Genomic DNA, 22,196 nt, shown 5'->3' on the forward strand with positions numbered 1-22,196 from the left:
AAACCCAAGAGCAGGGAAGAATAGGTATTATCCCTAATGCATGTAGTCCTGGGGCATTTATAATCTTGCCAGTTGCAAAGGTTTTAAAGTTGGTAATTTGCTGACACCAGAATTGTGTAAATAACAGGTAATAATTGTAAAGGATTTATTTCATTGGAGCCAGCTAACTCATCATCCAAACGCTGGAAATTCAGCAACTCAGCTTCAGAACTACCTCGACATTCAGAATGAAATTAATCTTACCATATACATGTAGGAATACGTTTGTTGTGAAACTCAATCCTTCCTGGATGATAGACAACAACTTTTACTTTGCATTTGAATGTCATCAAACTCCCTTTGAAAGCAGACTGCCTTCGAATCCAATTTAAGATTTTTCTTCTTGTACATCAATGTTTCTAGCTCTTTCATACATATGATTTAGTTCCATGTACTGTCTACAAGCCAAAACGTCATCTACATGTATGTTCACACCAGCGTTCTTCCAATATCAACATAAACATATGGTGAAAGTTCATTTGCTCATGCAGCTCCTGTTTTATGGAACAAACTTCCAAATTCCCTCATTCAGTCGACATTTGAAAACGGCTCGTAACACTTCCTTATTGAAAATGTACCTCGATTCAACAAAGTGAGCTCAGCAATATATTTTTCGGGTTTTTTTCCGAAGTGCATAGAGACATTGTTATATAATGTGATATGCGCTAAATAAAATCCGACCATTATTATTATTATTACTATTACCTTCTGTGCAGCTTGACTGCTGGTGGGAGTGGTTCCACTTCCGACTTTAGTGAAGGTGATCTTCATGGTAGAGGGCGCCGCACTGCTGCCACTAGACGACCTACCCTTTGACCTTCCCTCTGACGACGAGGAGAGCTTAGCAGAGGTCAGGGCGCTGAGGAAGGAGGCAGGGCTGCTGGAATACGAGGACGAGGAGGACGTAGGTCGCCGTTTGGCCAACTCGTCGAGCTGCTCAAGATCGGGGGATGCTGGATAACAAAAGGAATCACAATCTACCAAGTGAGCCAGAAAAACTTAAAACCTCAAGAATCACTTTATTTTTTTGTTTTGTTTTAAGCCTAGAAAGGGAGACATCAGGGGCCTTAAGGCTAATATAACGAGGGATCTTTGGAAACATTAAAGAAAAAGGAATCACAATTTTCAGGTGCGATTTTTGTGTTTCATAAACAGGAGCTGTAAAATTTTACTTTTACCCTTTACAAAAAAAATCATAACATGTGACTTCTCCCGTCCATCCCATCCCATGGGGAAAGATTTCTTTTGTATTTGACCTCTTGCTTCTCATATTCAGCCTTGAGGGTAAAAATCTTTGAATTCTAATAACTTTCTTAATCTTCGATGGATTTTCCTCAAACCTTCAACAATATATATTTCTAGTATTTCTGCATCAAACTTTTTGTGTCAGGGTGAACTTCTATAAACCGTAAAACAGAAGCACTACTCCCTTTGATGTAACACTCTCAAAACATGGTTCCATCACATTTGCTCCAGCTACAGTTGCTCCACTCTGAATTCCATACACTAATGAATGACCAACTTCAACCCTTGATTTTAACACTGTACAACCCTAGACCCTAGTTATGGGATCATAATACAAAAGTGTAAAACAGAGAAGGGAAAGAAAAGGATTCCAGTACATGGTTCAATTCTGTGGAATAATATTCCATCTGCAGTAAGAAGGGCTGCAACCTTGCAATCATTTATTTCATTCTATTGGAGAAACCGTAGATCTTAACCCAGGTTATACGACACAACTCCCTAAACTTTATTCTGTTTGTATCGTTCTAATTTTGTAGTCCTTTGCTTTTTTTCTTTTGTATGTGTTAAAATGTAGCAGGGCCCTCTGGGAAAACAGTGTACATCACTGATGAGGCTATCCTGGATAAACAAGACTTTATAATAATATTAATAATAATACTTACACTTTGGCAAGATGGTTCCCGGAGGAAGTACAACGTAGTTACTTTCACTGGAACCATCCGATGAAGATCTTGACTCATCTCCTAATCAAAGGTTAAAAGGAAAGCAACAATAATAAAGGACCAGGGGCCTGTTTCATAAAACTTGTTATAATGCAGTAACAGTTGAAAGCTACTGAAATACTTCAATCTAATTGGCTGATAGTAGATTTGTTACAGAAACTGTGCATTTTTTTTATTCATTATTTAATTATTTGCAACAGAAAAAAGCTAAAATACTTCATTCTGATTGGTTAATATAAATTTGTAACAGAAATTGTACATGATATTATAACAAGTTTTTTTCTGAAACAGGACCCCACTACTCATCTCATCTTCCAATGGGAAGCATGTGAACTTATCTGTGCAAGTGAATACATAGAAGCCTTGCCACATTTATTACACTAATAAAAACGGCTAATGTATGTTGACAAAGTCGAACAAACTGGGGAGCATTTCATCAACATTTTTTTTTTTTGTCCGACAAGTTGTCAGATCTGACATTTTTCCTTGATTTTGATTGGCTGAGAGGTACTGTTCCTATGGTGACTGTCGGATAAAACGTCCGACAAGTCCTTTCATGAAACGCTCTTCTGGTTTAGAATATGACATAAGTTCAGTGTACAGGGGGGAAGTCATCTGAATGACAGAGGGCTTATACCCATGAGAAGAGTTTGCTGCGGATATAAAATTCTCAAACCCAAGATGAAACATGAGTATGAGTGCATTGTCCTCAAAACCCCTGAAAGACACCAAAATATAGGATGAAAAACTATCATTCAGACAGAAATAGTGATTTGATAACCGTCTCTGAGATGCATTTAGCAGTAACTTATGCCATGTTTTTGCAAATCCACAAGTCTGCTGGCTGTGTTGACTGCTTTCTGTGTGTAACTCTAGATTATTCAGGGTAGAATGTACTCACTTTTATCTAAGGCATGCTGGGTTCATCCAGAGTTCATGGTTTGCACAGATTCCCTCTATACAAGTGTTCATTGAAACCAACCCTCATTCATTTTCACACTTCGGTTTACATGTACATCTCCAAAGTTTTAATATAGTTCCTGACAAGACACTGTTTGAGAACCTCTTTGAATTTATTTTTAAAAGCCAAAACGTTTGCAGGAGCAAATATTGGATCAGGAAATTATGACGTCATTGAAGAAAGTCGTTACCTTCTTTTTTAGCTGTTTGCCCTGGATCGGGTAGCGATGCATTGTGGGCATGGGCCAAATTAGCCACCTGATTGGCCGTCATCGTGTATGCCGTCTGAGGAATGAACCTCGGCATCAGGGGAGCTAGTCTCCTACCCTCTGATGACCATTCCATGGAATTATTCTCACCGCTAACCCTGAAGGAGACAGAGATACAGAGAGACAGATATACAGAGTCAACAGTCAAACAGAGGGAGAGAGTCGAGTACAGAATGTGAACTGATAATTAATTAAAAATAAATACATGTAAATCTTAGTTCATTGACCCTATTGACCTTTGTCTTGATCGTGTGTCCTGAAACTTACGCCAAACTGATCTGAGAGACTTAATTGCCTTTTTGTCAAGGTTTCATACTTTCGATGTTATGTACATGTACTTAAGCTTCAGAAGTCATTATCTCACAATTACTTTTCCCATTTTTTTCCTGTCAAAATCAATTCATAACTAAGTGCACAGATTGTATGAGTTCAGTTCAGAATACAAATCCTCAAATACCTTTCGGCAATTGTTGTCAGTTTCTCATCGTTGACAGCTCTGCGGACTTCGGCTTTATGCCTCTCAGTGGATACACTACATGGAAAAGATAAGATCAGTGAAAATAAAATGACTAACTTTAAGGACTGTATGTGGGACTGCATATTGTAATCCAACATGTATGCAGAGATCATGAGTGACATCAACTAACATGAAAGTCTCCATGTGGGTCTACATGCAAATTGTCTTCCTACATGTAGATTTTTACGTAGGTAAATCAAGTGAGACATCATATGACAATCTTTCATATTCAAGAAAGAAGGGAATATTCTTTGTTTTCTCAATAATTTCCAACAAAATTTATAAGGGAATGTGGAAAATAGAGGGACGTTTCATGGACGTAAAGATATGAAATGTGAAATTTCAGCGACTTTCAGGGGGGCGTTTCATGAAAGGACTAGTCGGACGTTTTATCCGACAAGTCCCATTTTATCTGACAGTTACCATAGTAACAGTACCTCTCAGCCAATCAACATCAGAGAAAGATGTCAGATCTGACAACTTGTCGGATGAAAATGTTGATGAAACACTCCCCTGGGAAGGCTTTTTTTACCCCCGCCAGTTACTAGTAACCCTACCGCCTGTTCATTGAAAGCATAAATTAATTCACAGTCAGCAATCTACAGTACATCAAGGGGTGTCCAATGTCTACACACTTAAAACTTGAACTGAAGAGAAAAAATAAATTTCTTCAAAATCCCACAAAAATTTTAATATTCTGAAGAGTAATTCTGCCAAAAATATATTTACAAATGCAAGAAATTTAAAATTTTCTTCAAAAAACCTGCAGCCAGTCATTTCCAGATGGGGATAAATAGTGCCCCATGTCTGCGCATCCATTAACACCACACACGTTTCAGGGATTTTTATAAGAAAGAGAGCCTTTTGAGATAGTTACAGAAAATACCTGAAATGCAATATCGTTTCACCATTTTGAGTCAAGATTTTTTAATGCATATTTGTCAATGCATTTGGTATAAAGTTTGTGGTCGTTGCGGGTCTTCTTAATTAGAATCACACATACATACACACGCACAAACAAGGGTCACTCCGCGAACTTAAGGCACCAAACCACAATACTTCTACTTCTAAAATATTAGGTTAGTAATATACAAATATATCAGGCTTTGAGTAAGTATACATGTGTAGCAGGAATTATTTTCCGAGGCTGGACTGGCATTATCGCTCTATACTTTCGAAATAAAGGCCTGGTATATTTGTTTTATATCCTACATTTAATAAGGTAGAACAATAGTCTATCGACTCTTGTACACATAGTTCATCTTTTCTTAATCTGAACTTAAATATAGATAACGCGCTGCGCAGACTGATCTACTTTTACCGAAACCACATGCTCAGCGGAACGCAGGTTTGTGCCTGCGCCGTCACTTGACGGGACTTGCCCAGTAGAGTCAACTCGCTGACCTGCTGACCGATGCGCCTGAGAGATTGCATGATCTGTGTCAATGATGGAATAGTCGACTATTCCAACGTCACGGACTAGCACATTTTCTTCGGTGGGCGTTTCATTTTTGACATCATCGCAAAACAGTGAGAATATGTTTGGTCACATGATGCTATTTAAACCAATCAGCATACAGGATTTGATTTATGTAGGATATAATATTGTTTATTTACCTAAGGGTGGTTGCAATAGTTCTGAGAAGACTTTTCTTCTCGGGTGTGAGATCACCCTGTGCCCTGTAGGCACTGATGACGGATGAGTAGGCCTCCAGTTCAAGCCTCCGCAAGACGCTCCTGCACTCCTTCTCCTCCATATCGAGTAGTCTTGGCCACATGGTGATTGATCTGATCTGTCCTGGTGTCCGATGACCAAATCACATGCTGTAATCTGTAAAGAACAATGTCAAGCATAACAGGTAGAGTTGATTACGACCAGTAATAAAAATCGTGTTTTGTTTTGTATAAGTCCAACACAAAAGCACTGAAAAGTTCAGTCGATCAGGAGAAAAAAAATGGGAAAATATCAGAGTATTGCCAATCTTACTTCAGCTCACAGGGCCAGGGTCAGGGATTACTCATTGTTGGATGGGTGGGTCATGTGGGTTACATAACTTATCTAAACTGGGTTCCAAAACCAAAAGAAACAAAAATTTACAAGGGCACTGCACAGATTCCCCTCAGTCAAAATGAACAATATTTTTACACGGGCGCGAGGTTAGTATACTAATACTAACCTCGCAATACGTGTGAGTGGGCGCTGGCTAGTTTCAATAATCTTTACTAAGCTAAGCGCATGTCAAACAAAAGATTGGTTTAATCACAGAGAGGCTAAGCATATACTTCTGTCCTCACATCAATTGGTATCAGAATCCAAAGACCGAGAGTTGAGACCTGAACTTGCTGAAGACAAGTCACAAAATAGAAAAAGAAAGATCTATGAGTATGAAAGTGAGATGGGATTACATACATGTATAAAATTAGACAAACTTCCAGTTTACTAATAATCAGGGGCCCATTTCTCAACACCTGGACAAGTTAAGGCCACCGCACACCTTACGACTGTTCGCGATCCGATTTAGGAACAAATCGCATTTTGCTTATTTTCTGAAAATGTGAATGGAACATACAGGTATCATTTTATTTGAGGTTCAAATTAATTAAAAGAATACTTATATAACCATTTTGAAAGATTGCAAGCTGTTATTTTTGAGTAAATGCCAGATTAGTTTCAAATCGTAGTCAATCGTACGATTGCTATGACGTCATTTTTCTAAAATGAATTGTTTTGTTGCTTTTATCAACAGTTTTTATATATAGTTTCTGTGTATTACAATTATTATTGAATGACCTATCACACTTGTTTTGCAATGTAATTTCAACTTACCGTAAGTAACTGACTATAAACCGCACCCGTTGATTAACCGCACCCCCAACTTTGGACTAAAAAAAAAAAAAAAATCCTCACATTTACCGGTACATGTGCATATTTGAGGTACGAAGAAACAAAAACTAAGTTAAAGATTTCAAAGTATCCAAAGAGATTAATACCGGTATGCGGAAATATGCTGTTCTTGATCAATTCATCTACAAATGTTAACAAGAAAGAAAGGTCCCGACAATATTGGTAGGCACTTCAGGTGAAAATTAGGAAAGGCTGTTCCAGCATATTTGATAGGCTCACAATGAGGCTCAATATCTACGATTCACAAAACTGTTTGAATTTTCAAATTCCGATATCTAGAAGTCGAGTTATTGTCATCTTTGTGATGAAAAAACAGGGCTTTTTGTGGACAAAAGAAGATTGCGAAATCTTATTATTCTCTTTGTTTTGGGCATGGCACATTTATAATACATAGCTTATGGGGAATTGTACAAGCTTTTTATTCAAATCTTTAAGTACTCAGATTGATTTGACATATTGGCATATGATTTCTTTGGTTCAAGGGCAACTACCCCTGGACAACAACCCCCCACCCCCGGACAATTCCCCTCCCCCCACCCCCCACCCTGGACAATTACCCCCCCCCCAGGACAACTACACTGTACCCCTATCCAAAAATCTACACCTAACCTAACCCTATTTCGGCGGTAATTGCCCTGTGGTAGGTTTGTGCACAGGGTAAACATGACTTGATATTGATTTTCTTTGCTTGAACATTAGAAATTAAGTTTTCAATGAATATAATTTGTAATCAAAGAAAGAGAATTAAAATAATAATCTTAGGATTTCTAGAAAAAAATAAAAACAGATTGATTTCAATTGTCTATTATCTCATTATTGTCTTGTTATTGTGGTCTCAATAAAATTGTTGATATTATTATTGTCTCATCATCGTTTCATTATTGTCCCAATTATTATTATAATTATAATAATTATTATTATCATGATAATTATTTTTGTTTCATTAATATTATTTTCTAAATAATTATTACAATTATAATTACTATCATTTTAGTAATTATTGTTAAAATTATTTCATAATTATTATTGAAATAATAATTATTATTGTCTCAATAATTATAAGGCCTTTAATTATAATTATGATTATTTTTATAATTATAATTATAATAATTTTTATAATAATAATCATTATTGATGACTTATCAATATTACTGTCTCAGTAATTATTACAAAATTACTTTCATTATTATCATTATAATTATTTTATGATAATTATTATTATTGTAATAATAGTTATTATTGTCTCAATAATTGTAAGGCCTATAATTATAATTACTATAATTATAATTATTTCTACAAAATTTATATTTATTTTAATTATAAGTATTATTATTATTATAATGATTATTATTAATATCTCATTTATATTATTGTCTCAGTAATTATTACAATTAAAATTACATCATTATAATTGTTATCATTACAATTATTTTAATATAATAATGATTACTGTAATAATTATTATTGTCAATAAATACTAGAATTTATGTCTCATTATTCATTGTCTCAATAATTATAATTATTATCATTATAATTATAATTGTAATCATTATAATCATATTAATTATTGTAATAATAATTACTATAATTGTCTCAATATTTATTGTCTCATTATTATTAATGTCTCATCATCACTGTTGCCTCATTATTGTCTTCTCTTATTTTTTCATAATATCTTCAAAATAATAATTAACACCATAACAAAAGTCCATAAATCAGATATCAAATTCATGAAACACATCTCATGCATGTAAACCTATTTCTAAATTAAATTCATGAAAGGAGCTTTCTGTGCCATTCAAAAATACGACTTTCATTAACAATACCATATTCTAGACATTCAGACGCATTCCAACAAAAAATCACTTATCAAACAAAATTCTTCAAGTTTACTTGCAGTTTTGCTCTTAATATTTATTTCACATGAATTCTACAAAATTATTTTCAAAATAACAATTTGATTTTCATAATTAACAGAGCTCAAATCGTAATTTAAAAAAATATACAACGGCTGAAACATACTGTGTCTGAATACCAAGACTAATCTCAGGCCCAACGCAGTGGGGATGACGTCACTCACAGCTGTTCGTATACGCTCAAAACAACCCTGCTCGATCGGCCGAGTCAGATTCACAAACACCTCATGACACTCAAAACTGAAGCTCATATCCGCAGACTCTCTACGGACCAAATTTGATTAGAATTTAATAAAATGTTCTCAAATGTACAATTTTATTACTGACCGAGTTTACAAGGGATCCGATGATTACAAGAAGGTGATTTCAAGCAAAGAAAAATAAATACCTGAATATTAGGTCCTTCCCTCGCATGAAGGTAAGTGATACTCCGTCTTGTATATTTCCGATGTTTACCGAAGATGTACAAAGCAACCGCGGGAATTTTTGACCAATCAAAATCAGCGGAATAAAGGAAGAAACTGACTCTGTCTTTTCGAGCAATGCCGAATGCAACTCCAGCGCTCGGCCAAAGTGCCGAGCGGAGCGAACTGTGTGTGTTAGATATGCGCTCGCCATTCACTGCAATGCAAAAATCTATGTCTAGCGCTGTGTCCGTGCGATCGCCCGCCCGAATGAAGTGTCTAATATTGGCCACTTACAAACTCACTCACCTCACAGTCACAGTGAACACACACACAGCACTGCCGTTCTTGTACATTGCAAACTACGATACGGTACCAGTACATCTTATCAAATAATGATCTGTGTCTTTCCCGGCGTAGGAGGAAGAAACATTCACATTTCTTGCATCACAAACTCACAATCACTTTCAGAATTTGTCTAGCATTCTATGTCTTAGCATGAATTTTGGATATGGGATTACAGAAAGGTTCAAGAAACAAAGAAATTGGCATTTTTTACAGTTGTTTTTACGGCTTCGTGCCGTCTCGATCTCTCTCGTGCGTGGAGTACATGGTATCTTATGAAAAGCAAACGGGGAAAAAAAAAATAAGCTGGCGCGAAACGGGACTTTGGAGGGAGGGGTTAAAATGAATAGCGCCAGCTTAAGTCGCACCATAACCACAATACAACGCAAGCTAGCTCAGGCTCTCAGCTCACTCAGCTCTCGCTCAGCTGTGACAAAATATTACCGAGTATGCTTGGCGTCTCTTTGAACTTAGCCAGGGAACTTCGCAGCTTTGAATCGAGAATAAAGTCGAAATTAGTGTCATGAAGGTGGGTGCGTTTGTTATTGACAATGTGATGATAATCGTAATAATCGCTTCTCATTACCCGCGGCTCATACCCCTCTTAACATTGCCCTGGGCGGCTACGCCCGGCCACTCGATGTGTTGTGAACTGGCAGACGTTTTACATGTTCGGGAGGGGTTACGGCGGGCTGGCTCAGACCCGTCACCGTGGATAAACCGCACCCTCGACTTTTGCTTCTATCCCGCCGAGAAAAAGGTGCGGTTAATAGACCGTTACTTACGGTATATGATAATTACGTAAGATTATAATTTTCAAATTTCGAGGCACCTTTGTATGTCAGTCTACCCACGTGATGCCACTACGTCATTAAGAAAAAAGTTATGACAGGTTCGGAGGTGTCACAAATATTTAGTCAGGTTGTTGTCCCAGATCTTGGCAAAGCCAAAGAGGGCTTCGTGAAACAGTGAGTTAGCGGACAAGTAGCTCACTATCTCCGATTTAGTCAAGAAGTTAGACTTAAGACGGTGTTACTGTTGAGAAACGGGCCCCTGGTCTTCAATGCTTACTTTAGAGATTGGACTCAATAACAAAGAAACTACATACAGGAAATTAACATTGATCAGAATTTAAAATCACTGGACCAATTCGCACAGCAATTCGCGGGCCGGAGCGCTCCCTGGATAATTCGGATTGTACTTGTACTTTTTTTTTTGTACTCAGCTTGTAGGCCTCTTGTATGGCAGTGAGTCCAAACTTCGCGCGTGTCCATACTTCGCGGACGGTCATTATCTAAAAAACTAGCCAATATCCTTAAAATCTGACATCATCAACGTGAAAAGCGACCTAATATTACCCTTTGGTGTAAGTTTCTTTAGGATGAGTTCAGTATTCATGAAAATATTGGCAAAAGATCGGCAAATTTGTCACCGTTAGCGCCCGTTTTGAAGAAATCCGATATTCTCAACAAGCATCACGGTATCACCATTTTGCAAGCAGAAATCATCAAAAATGTGAGTTAAATGTGGTACTAACCGATTCTATAGCATTTTGCCATCAATCTGATATAAATATTTCACTTTTTGAGCTTGAGTTTTTGTTTAAATGTCCACAAAAACTTTTTTCACTTTTTGAGCTTGAGTTTTTGTTTAAATGTCCACAAAAACTTTGGTCCGCGAAGTTAGGTCACACTTTTTCTGAACTCTTTTCCACCACAGCGCGCATTCGCCGATCGGAATAGAATTTTGAGATCGCGATACCGGCGAATCCCCTTTACCTACTTTACATTTTCGTCTATGATTTTATAGTTTACGATCTTGCCGTCAATGTGGTAACTATTTCTTGAATTGGTTTTGTATAAATTATGAATATTTTGTGAAAAAATTTAAGCCTGATGAATATTTTTGAAAAGTGCGCGAAGTTTGGACACCTCATCATATTTCCTTCCTCCGGTCTTCGGAGATCGGCGGCAAGCCGCAGAGTTCAGGTCCTTTCTTGATGGTGCTGTCGACATACAGTAGGTGGATTTTTAAGATGTATTTTAGGCAGTGACATGTCAGACTCAGTCAGACTCAGAGAGGAAGCAGAGGATTAGAAAAACAAAATTAAGACAGCTACAGTTGCAACAATAAATAAGTTCGAAATTAATAATGCAACGCAACTTTTGTCTAGATTTAACGTTAGACCTTATTCTAGCGGTCCAACCTTACTTACATAGTCAAAATGAGGGACAAATTGTCGTGTTAAACTGTTCACCGTCTTGATCTCGCTTTCCACTCAGCAATAAAGACGTAGGTTACGTATTTATGCGCAGATGGGACTGAAGACAAGCTGTGTATTCTCAACCGGCTAGACTACTCCACTACACCCGGCGGGAATGGACGGAGGAAAGTCCCTCACACGTACACGCGAGCCGCTTGTTCAATGTATAGTATACTGATAAGCGCATGCGCATTGTTATTGTATTTTTATGGGAAATTAGTGTCCCCTGCATGCCCCTTTCAGTTCCGCTGCATAGGCGGATCAAGGGGGGGGGGCCTAGGGGCCCGGCCACTGAACTAGAAATATTCAGTGGGCCCGGCCCCCCCCCCTATTGGCGGAGCAAAAAAAGAAGAAAAATGAAAGAAAGAAAGGAAAAAAGGGGGAAAGAAAGAAAGGGGGAAAGGAGGGAAAAGAGAGGAGAAAGCTAGTGAATAAAATACGATGAGCTAGGGAAGACATGGAAAATAAAAAGAGCTTTCATGTCACTATATAAAATTTTCGCTCGCGCTTCGTGCTCGCATTGCCTGTTAGGTGATTTTCATATCTTGTTCAATATGGAGTTTAAATATAATTTGAAAGTCAATATACAAAACATATTTCACCTCTGAAATCGAACTTTCATTATTAAATTTTGTGTGATTTACAAATTTGATTTTTAAAATATGTGACGTCTTCACTATGCTTGGCTAACTGCAAGCAGTCTTTAACAGTAGGCCTACATTTTCCATCAGTTCCTTTCTGCTCGCGCTTCACGTTTGTAGTAATTACTCATTTGCAAACACATCTTTTTCAGGATAACAAACATCAATTGCCCAGAATGTTCAAAATTATTTTAGGGAAAAAATTCCCAAAAAATTTAGCTCGCGCTCGCATTATATAAATAAGGATTATGGTTTTTTGTTTATTTATAAGAATAAAGCTAAGAAGTGACTCTTAATTAGGACTACCCCTTCAAAGAAACCAAAAATCATCTTCGAGCTGTCGGTTGAGGAAAAAACGGCTGGAAAAAATCCGGGCCCCCCCCCCCCGGCCCCCTATTGGCGAAGGCTGGATCCGCCCCTGCGCTGCCCCTGCAGAATTGAGTAAATGGTGCTAATTACAATTACCTATTACCTTAACAGAGTAAAAAAAAATTGAACAAACTGCACAATAAGGCATATTCAAATGCGGCATGGAAAATTTTCTTTATGTGTATAAAATAGGAGCACAGTGCAGAATAATAGGAATTCGAACACCATGAAGAGCTAAATGGGATACACTGATTTGCAATGGATGATTCAAGCGAAAAGGTACACTTGCAGGAGGAAACAGAATACTAAAAATGGGCACTTACTTGGCATGAAAAGAACGATTTAAATAGGCAACTTAATCATTATACTGAGGCAAAGTGGGGCCCTTGTCTAAGCTATAAAATATAAAAAAGGCAATCTGATAAAGTACTTCAAAGAGTATATAGGGGAAGTGTGTACACCTGCCCCCCCCCCCCCAATATCTCCACTCATGGGTTTAGTTCTATATCCATCAACACTAACCATTTTCAGATAATTGTCACTAGCCGGCATTACTTTCTGTATTGTTATTAGTCTTGATGAAAAAAAAATTAAGCGCGTTAATAGGCATATAGCCTACCTGGGGGTCCGACGGGCGGAGGGACAGATGAAAATATAGCCTTCTGCCCAAATACTATAGGACCTCAGTTAGGCAAGCTTAGGCCTATCTCTGCATGGTATCATCTTTGTTTGTATTTTAAACATAATGAATTTCATGAAACTGTCTGACCGATTTGATCTTATAAAAAAATTTATTACAACTTATATTTTTTTCAAACCTCAAGATTCATCTCTTTTTTTCTTCAAAAGTATGCTTATTTCAAACAGATGTAGGCCAACCTGAATGTGCTGATGAATAATTGTCCATCAAAAATGAACTAGATCGTATGCATATATTGCTCGGCTATTTTGCTTTGGGGGCTACAACCATTCCCCGCCAACCCCCCCCCCCCCCAAAAAAAAAAAAAAATTCAAGTCGCAAGTTTTCTTACTTGGTCACAACTAGCTCTCTCGAAAAATACTCTCTAGAATATAGGATTATAATGCTTTATTACAAACACTTTTTAAGCAAGCATTAAAGTCTGCAGCAGCATTAATAAAATCGTGGTTTTTTTTTTGCAAAATTAAGTTCTACAAGTAGGGAAAATAGCATATTTTGCAGAACTAAATTGAAAAGAGCAAACTGAATCTCATTTTACAGATTTAGGCCATTTTGATTTATACTTACCTTTTCTATGATCTTTTCTTACCTGTTCCTTTTTTTTTTCTTTTCTAAGTGCCTTTTTTCCCTAATTGTTTTTTTTTACCGGAACCTTTTTTGCCCCCCTGAAAGTAAATATATATTGTTGTGTTGTCGCTGGATCGATATTGCACTTTAACTTTCAACCAGACTTAAATGAGATGAATTGATGCAAGATATAGAGTTCATACATATTTATTAATGATGATAACTTGACGAAAGAAAGAAAGAAAGAAAGAAAGAAAGAAAGAAAGAAAGAAAGAAAGAAAGAAAGAAAGAAAGAAAGAAAGAAAGAAAGAAAGAAAGAAAGAAAGAAAGAAAGAAAGAAAGAAAGAAAGAAAGAAAGAAAGAAAGAAAGAAAGAAAGAAAGAAAGAAAGAAAGAAAGAAAGAAAGAAAGAAAGAAAGAAAGAAAGAAAGAAAGAAAGAAAGAAAGAAAGAAAGAAAGAAAGAAAGAAAGAAAGAAAGAAAGAAAGAAAGAAAGAAAGAAAGAAAGAAAGAAAGAAAGAAAGAAAGAAAGAAAGAAAGAAAGAAAGAAAGAAAGAAAGAAAGAAAGAAAGAAAGAAAGAAAGAAAGAAAGAAAGAAAGAAAGAAAGAAAGAAAGAAAGAAAGAAAGAAAGAAAGAAAGAAAGAAAGAAAGAAAGAAAGAAAGAAAGAAAGAAAGAAAGAAAGAAAGAAAGAAAGAAAGAAAGAAAGAAAGAAAGAAAGAAAGAAAGAAAGAAAGAAAGAAAGAAAGAAAGAAAGAAAGAAAGAAAGAAAGAAAGAAAGAAAGAAAGAAAGAAAGAAAGAAAGAAAGAAAGAAAGAAAGAAAGAAAGAAAGAAAGAAAGAAAGAAAGAAAGAAAGAAAGAAAGAAAGAAAGAAAGAAAGAAAGAAAGAAAGAAAGAAAGAAAGAAAGAAAGAAAGAAAGAAAGAAAGAAAGGAAGGAAGGAAGGAAGGAAGGAAGGAAGGACGGACGGACGGACGGACGGACGGACGGACGGAAGGAAGGAAGGAAGGAAGGAAGGAAGGAAGGAAGGAAGGAAGGAAGGAAGGAAGGAAGGAAGGAAGGAAGGAAGGAAGGAAAGAAAGAAGGAAAGAAAGAAAGAAAAGAGATCGAAAGAATAAGAGGAAGGAGGGCTGGGAAAAGAAGAAGACAAAAGGAAAATGATGTAAGAGAATATGGGGGGGAAAAAAAGGAAAACGTGGAAATATAATAAAGGAGCATAAAGGGAAATGGAAGGAGGGAAAACGGAAGAAAGAAACTACATTTGAGATTTCAAGAACAAGACATCCATGAATATCATAAGAAAAGAGAGAGATTGGGGGAACACAGGATGCACAATGGAAAGGATGAAGGGACATCGGGGAAAAAGGGAACCAAAAATAAGAAGTAAATGAATCAGGCTCATAGTCAAGAAATAAGGGGGAAACTCCCACAGAAGTACCTTCCTCTTTATTTCTTCACTTTTTCTCTTTTTCTATTCTTGCATTCTTTTGGGGATCACTACTCCCGCCTCCCCCTCCATGCATGCACAACTCTACAACTTGCTAAATTATCAAGAATCTTTCTGAATAACTGCATTGAACGCACACATCAACCAACTCTTTGCAACTCCAAACACAACTTGCTTATCTCACCGACCAACAATCTCGGTCCCATTTCATAAAGACCTGTAGTGTTAGTACAACAAATGCACAATTCCTATAACAAATACATCATCAGCCAATCAGATTAATGGATTTCAGTAGCTTTTAACTGATATTGCAAAGGTATTATGACAACAAGTTTTATGAAACAGGGGCTCTTATCATCATCATGCATAGCCCTAAAAAAACTCTACAATCTCTCTCACACGCCCATACAATAAATATTATGGAAGTTTCACAACATTTTTGCAATGAAACTGCTTTAATGCTTGGTCAAACATCTTCATACAGGGCGGGGGGGGGGTCAAAAACAAATTGAAACCATGAATTGCCACTATAAAAGGGTTTCTAACCTAAAATGAAAAAAAAAAAACATTTCTTATTGCTTTTATCCCATTTTCATGCCTAAATTGCTAGAAAATTATAATAGGATAAAATCCTAATTTGCAGCTCTAAAGTGTGCTTAATACAGGAGACTCGAGTCAGATGGATCACAACATTTTAACCGATTTATTAGTTCTTAAAATTAATTCTTTGACGAGGTAAACTTTCACACTTAATCTAGGCCCAAGATGTGATTTCAAAGTCTAGTCTTGTATTCCAGACCTGGGGGGTGTTTCACAAAGATTTAAGTATGACTTAAGAGTTGCACTTAAATGCCTAGTTGCATGCGGTATAAAAGGCATGGCCGCATTGGCCAGATCATGCATAGAGCATGCGCACTACTGCTTATTGTTCAATAAGATTGCGCGTTGCGTATCATGGTCGCGTCAGCATTTAAGTGTGACTCGAAGTCATACTTAAATCTTTGCGACACACCTCCCTGATATCATCAATTACAAATCCTACTTGATATTAATAATCAGTCGCTAGTTGTGAATGACAGATTTAATGTGATTAATATTCGCGATGGATGGTAAACTTTTATTGATATGCGCAAATAATTGCAAATTTGCAGTTGGCAATACAATATGGATTCAAATTTGCAATTTATATTTGCAACTGAATGCATTGACCCCTTAAATGACGGTTTAACAATTACCTTAACTGAAGATTATCAGGGTCTGGACTAAAAGCTAAGGAGACTGGTCTGTGCTACGAACATCAATTTCAGGAAGTATTTGAAACCTCTGTCACTGCAAATAAGTCAAGATATTTTGCTGGAAGTATATTCATATAATGTGAGCAATTGTTACATAATAAACATCTTCACAGAGACAAGGTGTAACAGGAAATATAGAACATACTATAGTACTATCACAAATAAATCTTAAACTTTGAATCTATAATGAATAACAATTTATCATAAATCAAAGTACAATTCATATATTAATTCTATATATTTACAAGTTACATCTTTTCATAAAATATGAACAAATGGAAACACATAAACAAAAATATTTCTAGCTTTCCACCAAACAGGTTTTCTTTTCTAAGGATTTAAGAATATTCAAGCAGGAAAATAAAAGATAATGTTTCTTTTTGAAATCACTTATTACAACAGGACAATAAACCATCATTGCACAAAAAATTGTTCAAGCTGTAATTTCCGCATACATTCGTAATGCCGAAGCTTCGTTATTCCGAAGGTTCGGATGTTCCGAAGGTTCGTTATTCCGAAGGTTCGTAATTCCGAAGGTTCGTTAGTCCGAAAACGAAATGAGGTTCGTAATTCCGAAGGTTAGTTAGTCCGAAAACAAAGTGAGGTTCGTAATTCCGAAGGTTCGTTAATCCGAAAAAGAAATGAGGTTCGTAATTCCGAAGGTTCGTTTGTCCGAAAACTAAATGATTAACTAACCTTATGTTGTTTTCGGACTAACGAACCTTCGGAACAATGAACCTTATTTCGTTTTCGGATAAACGAACCTTCGGAACAATGAACCTTAATTTGTTTTCGGATTAACGAACCTTCGGAACATCGAACCTCATTTCGTTTTCGGATTATCGAACCTTCGGAATAACGCCACAAATGTTCGGATTAACGAACCCTTTTACGTTTTCGGATTAACGAACATCGAGGTATAGGCAATTTGCGTGTTTCGGAATTACGAACCTTCGGAATAATGAACCTTCGGAATTACGAAGTGTAACCGTAATTTCTATGAATATTTGCTTCAAAATCAACCATTTTTACAATATACAGCTTCCATGGACCAAATATAACAAGCTTTGCTTTTTGCAGGTCTCTCTTTTTATTTCATAGATTTTATATTTTACAAATAATCATACATTTAAGAAACTTAGTCTAAGTACTAATATGTGACATGCGTTTCCTTTGTACAATTTAATTTATTTTATTTTGTTTCTCATATACTTGTATTTCCATACTTCTGATTTATATGTAGAAAACTATTTGAAACAAGAATGAAATTAATTAATAAATTATAGATTGCAATTTGTGATTGATAAAATAATTGTCACTTATGATTGATATTTGCAGCAATTGTTTGAACATGGATTCAAATTTGCAATCTATACTTGCATTGACTTCAAATTAAAGCAATCACACCTAATTCATAATTGTAGAACAATTTCAACTATTAAAAGATTATCAAGTACTCAGATTAAAGCTAGGGAGACTGGTACTTGCTATGAACATCAAATTCAATAGGTCTTTGGAACTTCTATCGTCAAAATTGTTTCAGGAGATTTCGCTGGAAGAATATTCATGTTACATCTTTAGAGAGACAAGGGGCCTGTTTCATAAAGATTTACAACTGTTGTCACTTTGCCAATATGGAAACTGCCATGGTAACCTTGATTGTGATTGGCTTGTGCCCTGTTGTCATGTTAGATACCAAAATGGCAAAGTTACAACAGTTGTAACTCTTTATGAAATGGGCCCAAGATGTTCAAGCAAATAAATAATGTAAACAAATAAATATCATGGATAAGTCTACGACTTTGAATTTACAATAAATACCAATTTGCCATAAATAAGTACAATTCATATATTAATTCTATATATTTACAAATTACTTGCGGTAATAAAACATGGAAAAATGGAAACACATAAACAAAAATATTTCTAGCTTTGCTCCAATAGGTTTTTCTTTGAAAAAAGGATTAAAGAATATTTAAGTGGAAAATCATTAATGATAATAATACTCCTTTTTCCATATAGTGCATCATACAACAGGACAAATGTCTCTTGGCACTTTACAGATATATCATTAACACACAATGTAAACATATAATCAAACGTTCAAGCTTCTACTAATCTGTTTCTCTAGAAGGCAAGCTTTCACCGACTCCTGTGGACTTCCTCAAGCTACGTGTTCCTTGTGCTTCCTCCTGTCTTGCAATAACTGGACCGAAGATAGGTGAAAGTGAATAACAAGAATCCATATTTAGAATTGAATTAGCACCGACTCTGAATCCTTACATACTATTTCCCCTCTCTTTGCCAGAAGTTACTATCAAGGGGAACGTGTGATTGATCACTTGGCTGGAGAAAGTCCACAGTATTGGAAGATTCTTGAGAAGGTTGGTAGAAGCTAGAAAAATTGTTTGATAACCCTAAATGATAAAAGTCTTCTGCATTTGAATGCATGCACTTTCTTCACTTCCAGGAGAGCATTCCGGCAAGAGCTACCAAGCTCTATTGCTTTGAAGCCATTCCTTGCGTTAATTCTGGGCCCCGTCTTACAAAGAGTTACGATTAATCCAATCAATCATAACTCTATGGAAATCCATCAGTGTCATAATTTTTTCTACAGGAAATTTGCAAAATTGTCCTTTGTAAACAAAGGGGAGAACTCCAAATTGTCAAGAAAACAATGAATTTATGAATATACATTATATCTAGAAAATATTTTGAACAAACATGCATTTATAAGATGCTGACGTTGCTGGCTTTCCATAGTTACGATTGATCAGATCAATCGTAACTCTTTGTAAGACGGGCCCTGGACTTCTTTATTAGCACCTGGAGCAGTGGTGTTTCTGGGGTACACAGGAGCACTGCTTGTACTACTCACTGGGATAAATTAATACAACTTGATAATGCAGTCAGGAAAGGGAATAAAGTTGTATAAGTTCATCAGTCTTCTTCTGAGCCACTGTCATAGTGAAGTTGTTCCTTCCACCAATCCTGGACCTCTTTAGTAGCAGTTGGAGCAGTGGTGTTTCTGGGGTACACCGGAGCACCGCTTGCACTACTCGCTGGGATCAAACTAGTACGACTTGATAAAGCAGTCGGGAAAGGAATAAAGTTCTACAAAACCATCAGATTTCTTCTGAACCACTAACAGAGTGTAGTTGTTCCTTCCACTTATCCTGGAATCCTGGATCTCTTTAGCAGAGGTTGAAGCAGTGGTGCTTCTGTGGTACACTGGAGCACTTCTTTTACTACTTACTGGGGTCATACTGGCAGAACTTGATAAAGCAGTCAGGAAAGGAAATAAGTTTATCAGTCTTCTTCTGAACCATTGTCAGAGTGAAGTTGTTCCTTCCACCAATCCTGGACTTCTTTAGTAGCAGTTGGAGCAGTGGTGTTTCTGGGGTACACAGGAGCACTGCTTGTACTACTCACTGGGATAAATTAATACAACTTGATAAAGCAGTCAGGAAAGGGAATAAAGTTGTATAAGTTCATCAGTCTTCTTCTGAGCCACTGTCATAGTGAAGTTGTTCCTTCCACCAATCCTGGACCTCTTTAGTAGCAGTTGGAGCAGTGGTGTTTCTGGGGTACACAGGAGCACTGCTAGTACTGCTCACTGGGGTCACACTGGTAGAACTTGATGTTGAACCTAAAAGAAAAACAATGGTAGAAGAGCCGGGAGGATTGAAAGACAGAATGCAATAGACATATGGATTTACGATCATTGAAAACAGTCCTTGTCAAATTACTCTCTTTCCAACTCAGCTGAGGAGCTTTCCATAAGGAGGTCCCCCCACCTTTGATTAATGTTACCCCCTTCAAGTGTTGGTATACAGCTGGTGACTGGGTGAACACTCTTGGTCTCCCCCGTATCTCTCCCTCTTTCTCTATATTTCTCACATCTTTCTTACCTATTTGGAATCTCCTGTTGGATCTTCTAGGTCTGGGGCTAGCGCTGTCTACGCCATCGGATTTCACTAAGATAGTGTTAGTACCAGAATCTTGTGAGCGGGTGAACTCTCACGATCCCCCCACCCCCTCTGCCTCTCTATTTCTATCTGTCTCACACACATCTTTCTTACCTGTTTGGTATCTCCTGTTGGATCTTCTAGGTCTGAGGCTAGCGCTGTCTTCGCCATCAGGTTTGACGTTACCCTCAGACAGTGTTGGCACCAGAAGCTTGTGACCGGGTGAGCTGGGAGCACCGTGCTCAGGCTTTGTCTGAGCATGTGGAGAAAAAGCAAATTTTATGGTCTGTTAAAAAAATGTGACAAGATCACACCACAATTTTCAATCAAAGTACTTGCTTTCAAGTGGAGACAATGGGAACTTCAGTTCGCAGGCAACTTAGCCTAAGTAAAATATTTTGGGACCACAGAAATCTATTCAACTTAGCTGAAATTTTATTTCGAAGATGTATGTAATACCTGTTTTTCCTAATATGGGTCCTGTAAATTCAATTCAATTCATTTATTTTCAATCAATAAAAATATAATTCACACAAGTTATGAAAAAAAAAATTACATACTGGCAAGAAAGAACAACAATAAAAAATAAAGAAAATGACGAGACATCAAGTGTGGACTGGTATTAAAGATCTGATAGATCATAGCACTTCCTGCCCAGTAAAGCAAGGACAAGAAATGTTCACAGAATAGCGCATGCAAAGACAAACACACACAGAGGGAAAACAATCATTAGCTAGTGTTAATAAAGTGTTTGCATGTATGGAAGAATGATAGAAAAAAGGAAAAAGACTGAATAAAGACTTGTAACAATAACAAATGCAAAATCAAACCGACTTATTTAAACTCTCATTGCAAATTCGTTATGAAATGGGTCCAAGGTCTAAAAACCTTGCTTCAACTTTGGTGAATATTCAACTTATAGACAGTTGACTAATGTGAGTTCACCTGCATAAATAATTTCTAGCTCATTTGGTTGACACGCCATTGCTCCTACAACAACTGCTCCAGGCTTTATTCTCTCTAAGATTTAGGGGTAGGATTGGGGTTGCAGTAGGGTTTTATGTGAGGTTTAGGATTAGGTTGGGGTAGAGTATAAATATTAAATCCGGGGTTGAAGTTAGTCACTCAATTAGTGTGTGGAATTTATAGCGGAGCAGTGGTCGCCACAGAGAACATCATGGAATCAGTTATTGACAATATGGAAAAGATAAATGTTTGCCTGGAAAGGTTAAACTCACCGGATCTTTATTTGTCTCAGGGATCGGAATGATGTTGTCTAAGACCGGTGTTTCTTCCTTGTTCTTGTTGCTGTCTTCCTTGGGCGGACTCGGAGTGGTGATGAAAGCTGGGGGCACTACCAGTCTCTCCGGTTTCTCGCCTCCGTAGAATGGATTGCTGTATGACGAATGGTGACTCTTCTCTTTCTGCTTATAAATCACATCAAAATCATGGATTCAGGGTTTTCAAAATTATCACACAAAACACAAACCAATTACTATGCTAGTATTGGCAGATTTGCAGAAAATTAAAGTGGCAACAAAATAGCAGCCTTAATAGCTCCACCCCAAGTCCTCAACTACTCACATCAGGGGTCCGTTGCAGAAAGAGTTGCGTTGAAACGCAAGTC

The 22,196-nt window shown here is 36.9% G+C and overlaps 2 protein-coding genes across 3 annotated transcripts in view; both read right to left on the reverse strand.

Annotated features, from left to right (window-relative positions):
• The window catches only part of LOC129279169 (BRCA2-interacting transcriptional repressor EMSY-like), a 37,267-nt gene extending 25,506 nt beyond the window's left edge, over positions 1-11,761 (reverse strand). The window contains exons 1-6 of the mRNA XM_064110914.1: positions 11,538-11,761; positions 5,370-5,583; positions 3,693-3,767; positions 3,158-3,333; positions 1,947-2,027; positions 745-992 (exon numbers count right to left, since the gene is read on the reverse strand). Coding sequence (XP_063966984.1) covers positions 745-992; positions 1,947-2,027; positions 3,158-3,333; positions 3,693-3,767; positions 5,370-5,530 — 741 coding nt within the window. The 5' untranslated portion in view covers positions 5,531-5,583; positions 11,538-11,761. The remainder of the gene's footprint in view (positions 1-744; positions 993-1,946; positions 2,028-3,157; positions 3,334-3,692; positions 3,768-5,369; positions 5,584-11,537) is intronic.
• A 5,953-nt stretch (positions 11,762-17,714) lies between these two features.
• LOC129279168 (sodium leak channel NALCN-like) overlaps positions 17,715-22,196 on the reverse strand; it is a 62,910-nt gene continuing 58,428 nt past the window's right edge. The window contains exons 37-39 of one of the 2 annotated variants that reach the window (XM_064111042.1): positions 21,808-21,993; positions 20,684-20,822; positions 17,715-20,250 (exon numbers count right to left, since the gene is read on the reverse strand). In XM_064111042.1, the coding sequence (XP_063967112.1) occupies positions 20,096-20,250; positions 20,684-20,822; positions 21,808-21,993 (480 nt within the window). In that variant the 3' untranslated portion in view covers positions 17,715-20,095. Of the gene's footprint in view, positions 20,251-20,683; positions 20,823-21,807; positions 21,997-22,196 lie in introns of both variants that reach the window. The other variant, XM_064111041.1, reaches the window with a different exon arrangement.

This window comes from Lytechinus pictus, chromosome 16 (genome assembly GCF_037042905.1).
Source record: "Lytechinus pictus isolate F3 Inbred chromosome 16, Lp3.0, whole genome shotgun sequence".
Lineage (NCBI taxonomy): Eukaryota > Metazoa > Echinodermata > Echinoidea > Temnopleuroida > Toxopneustidae > Lytechinus > Lytechinus pictus.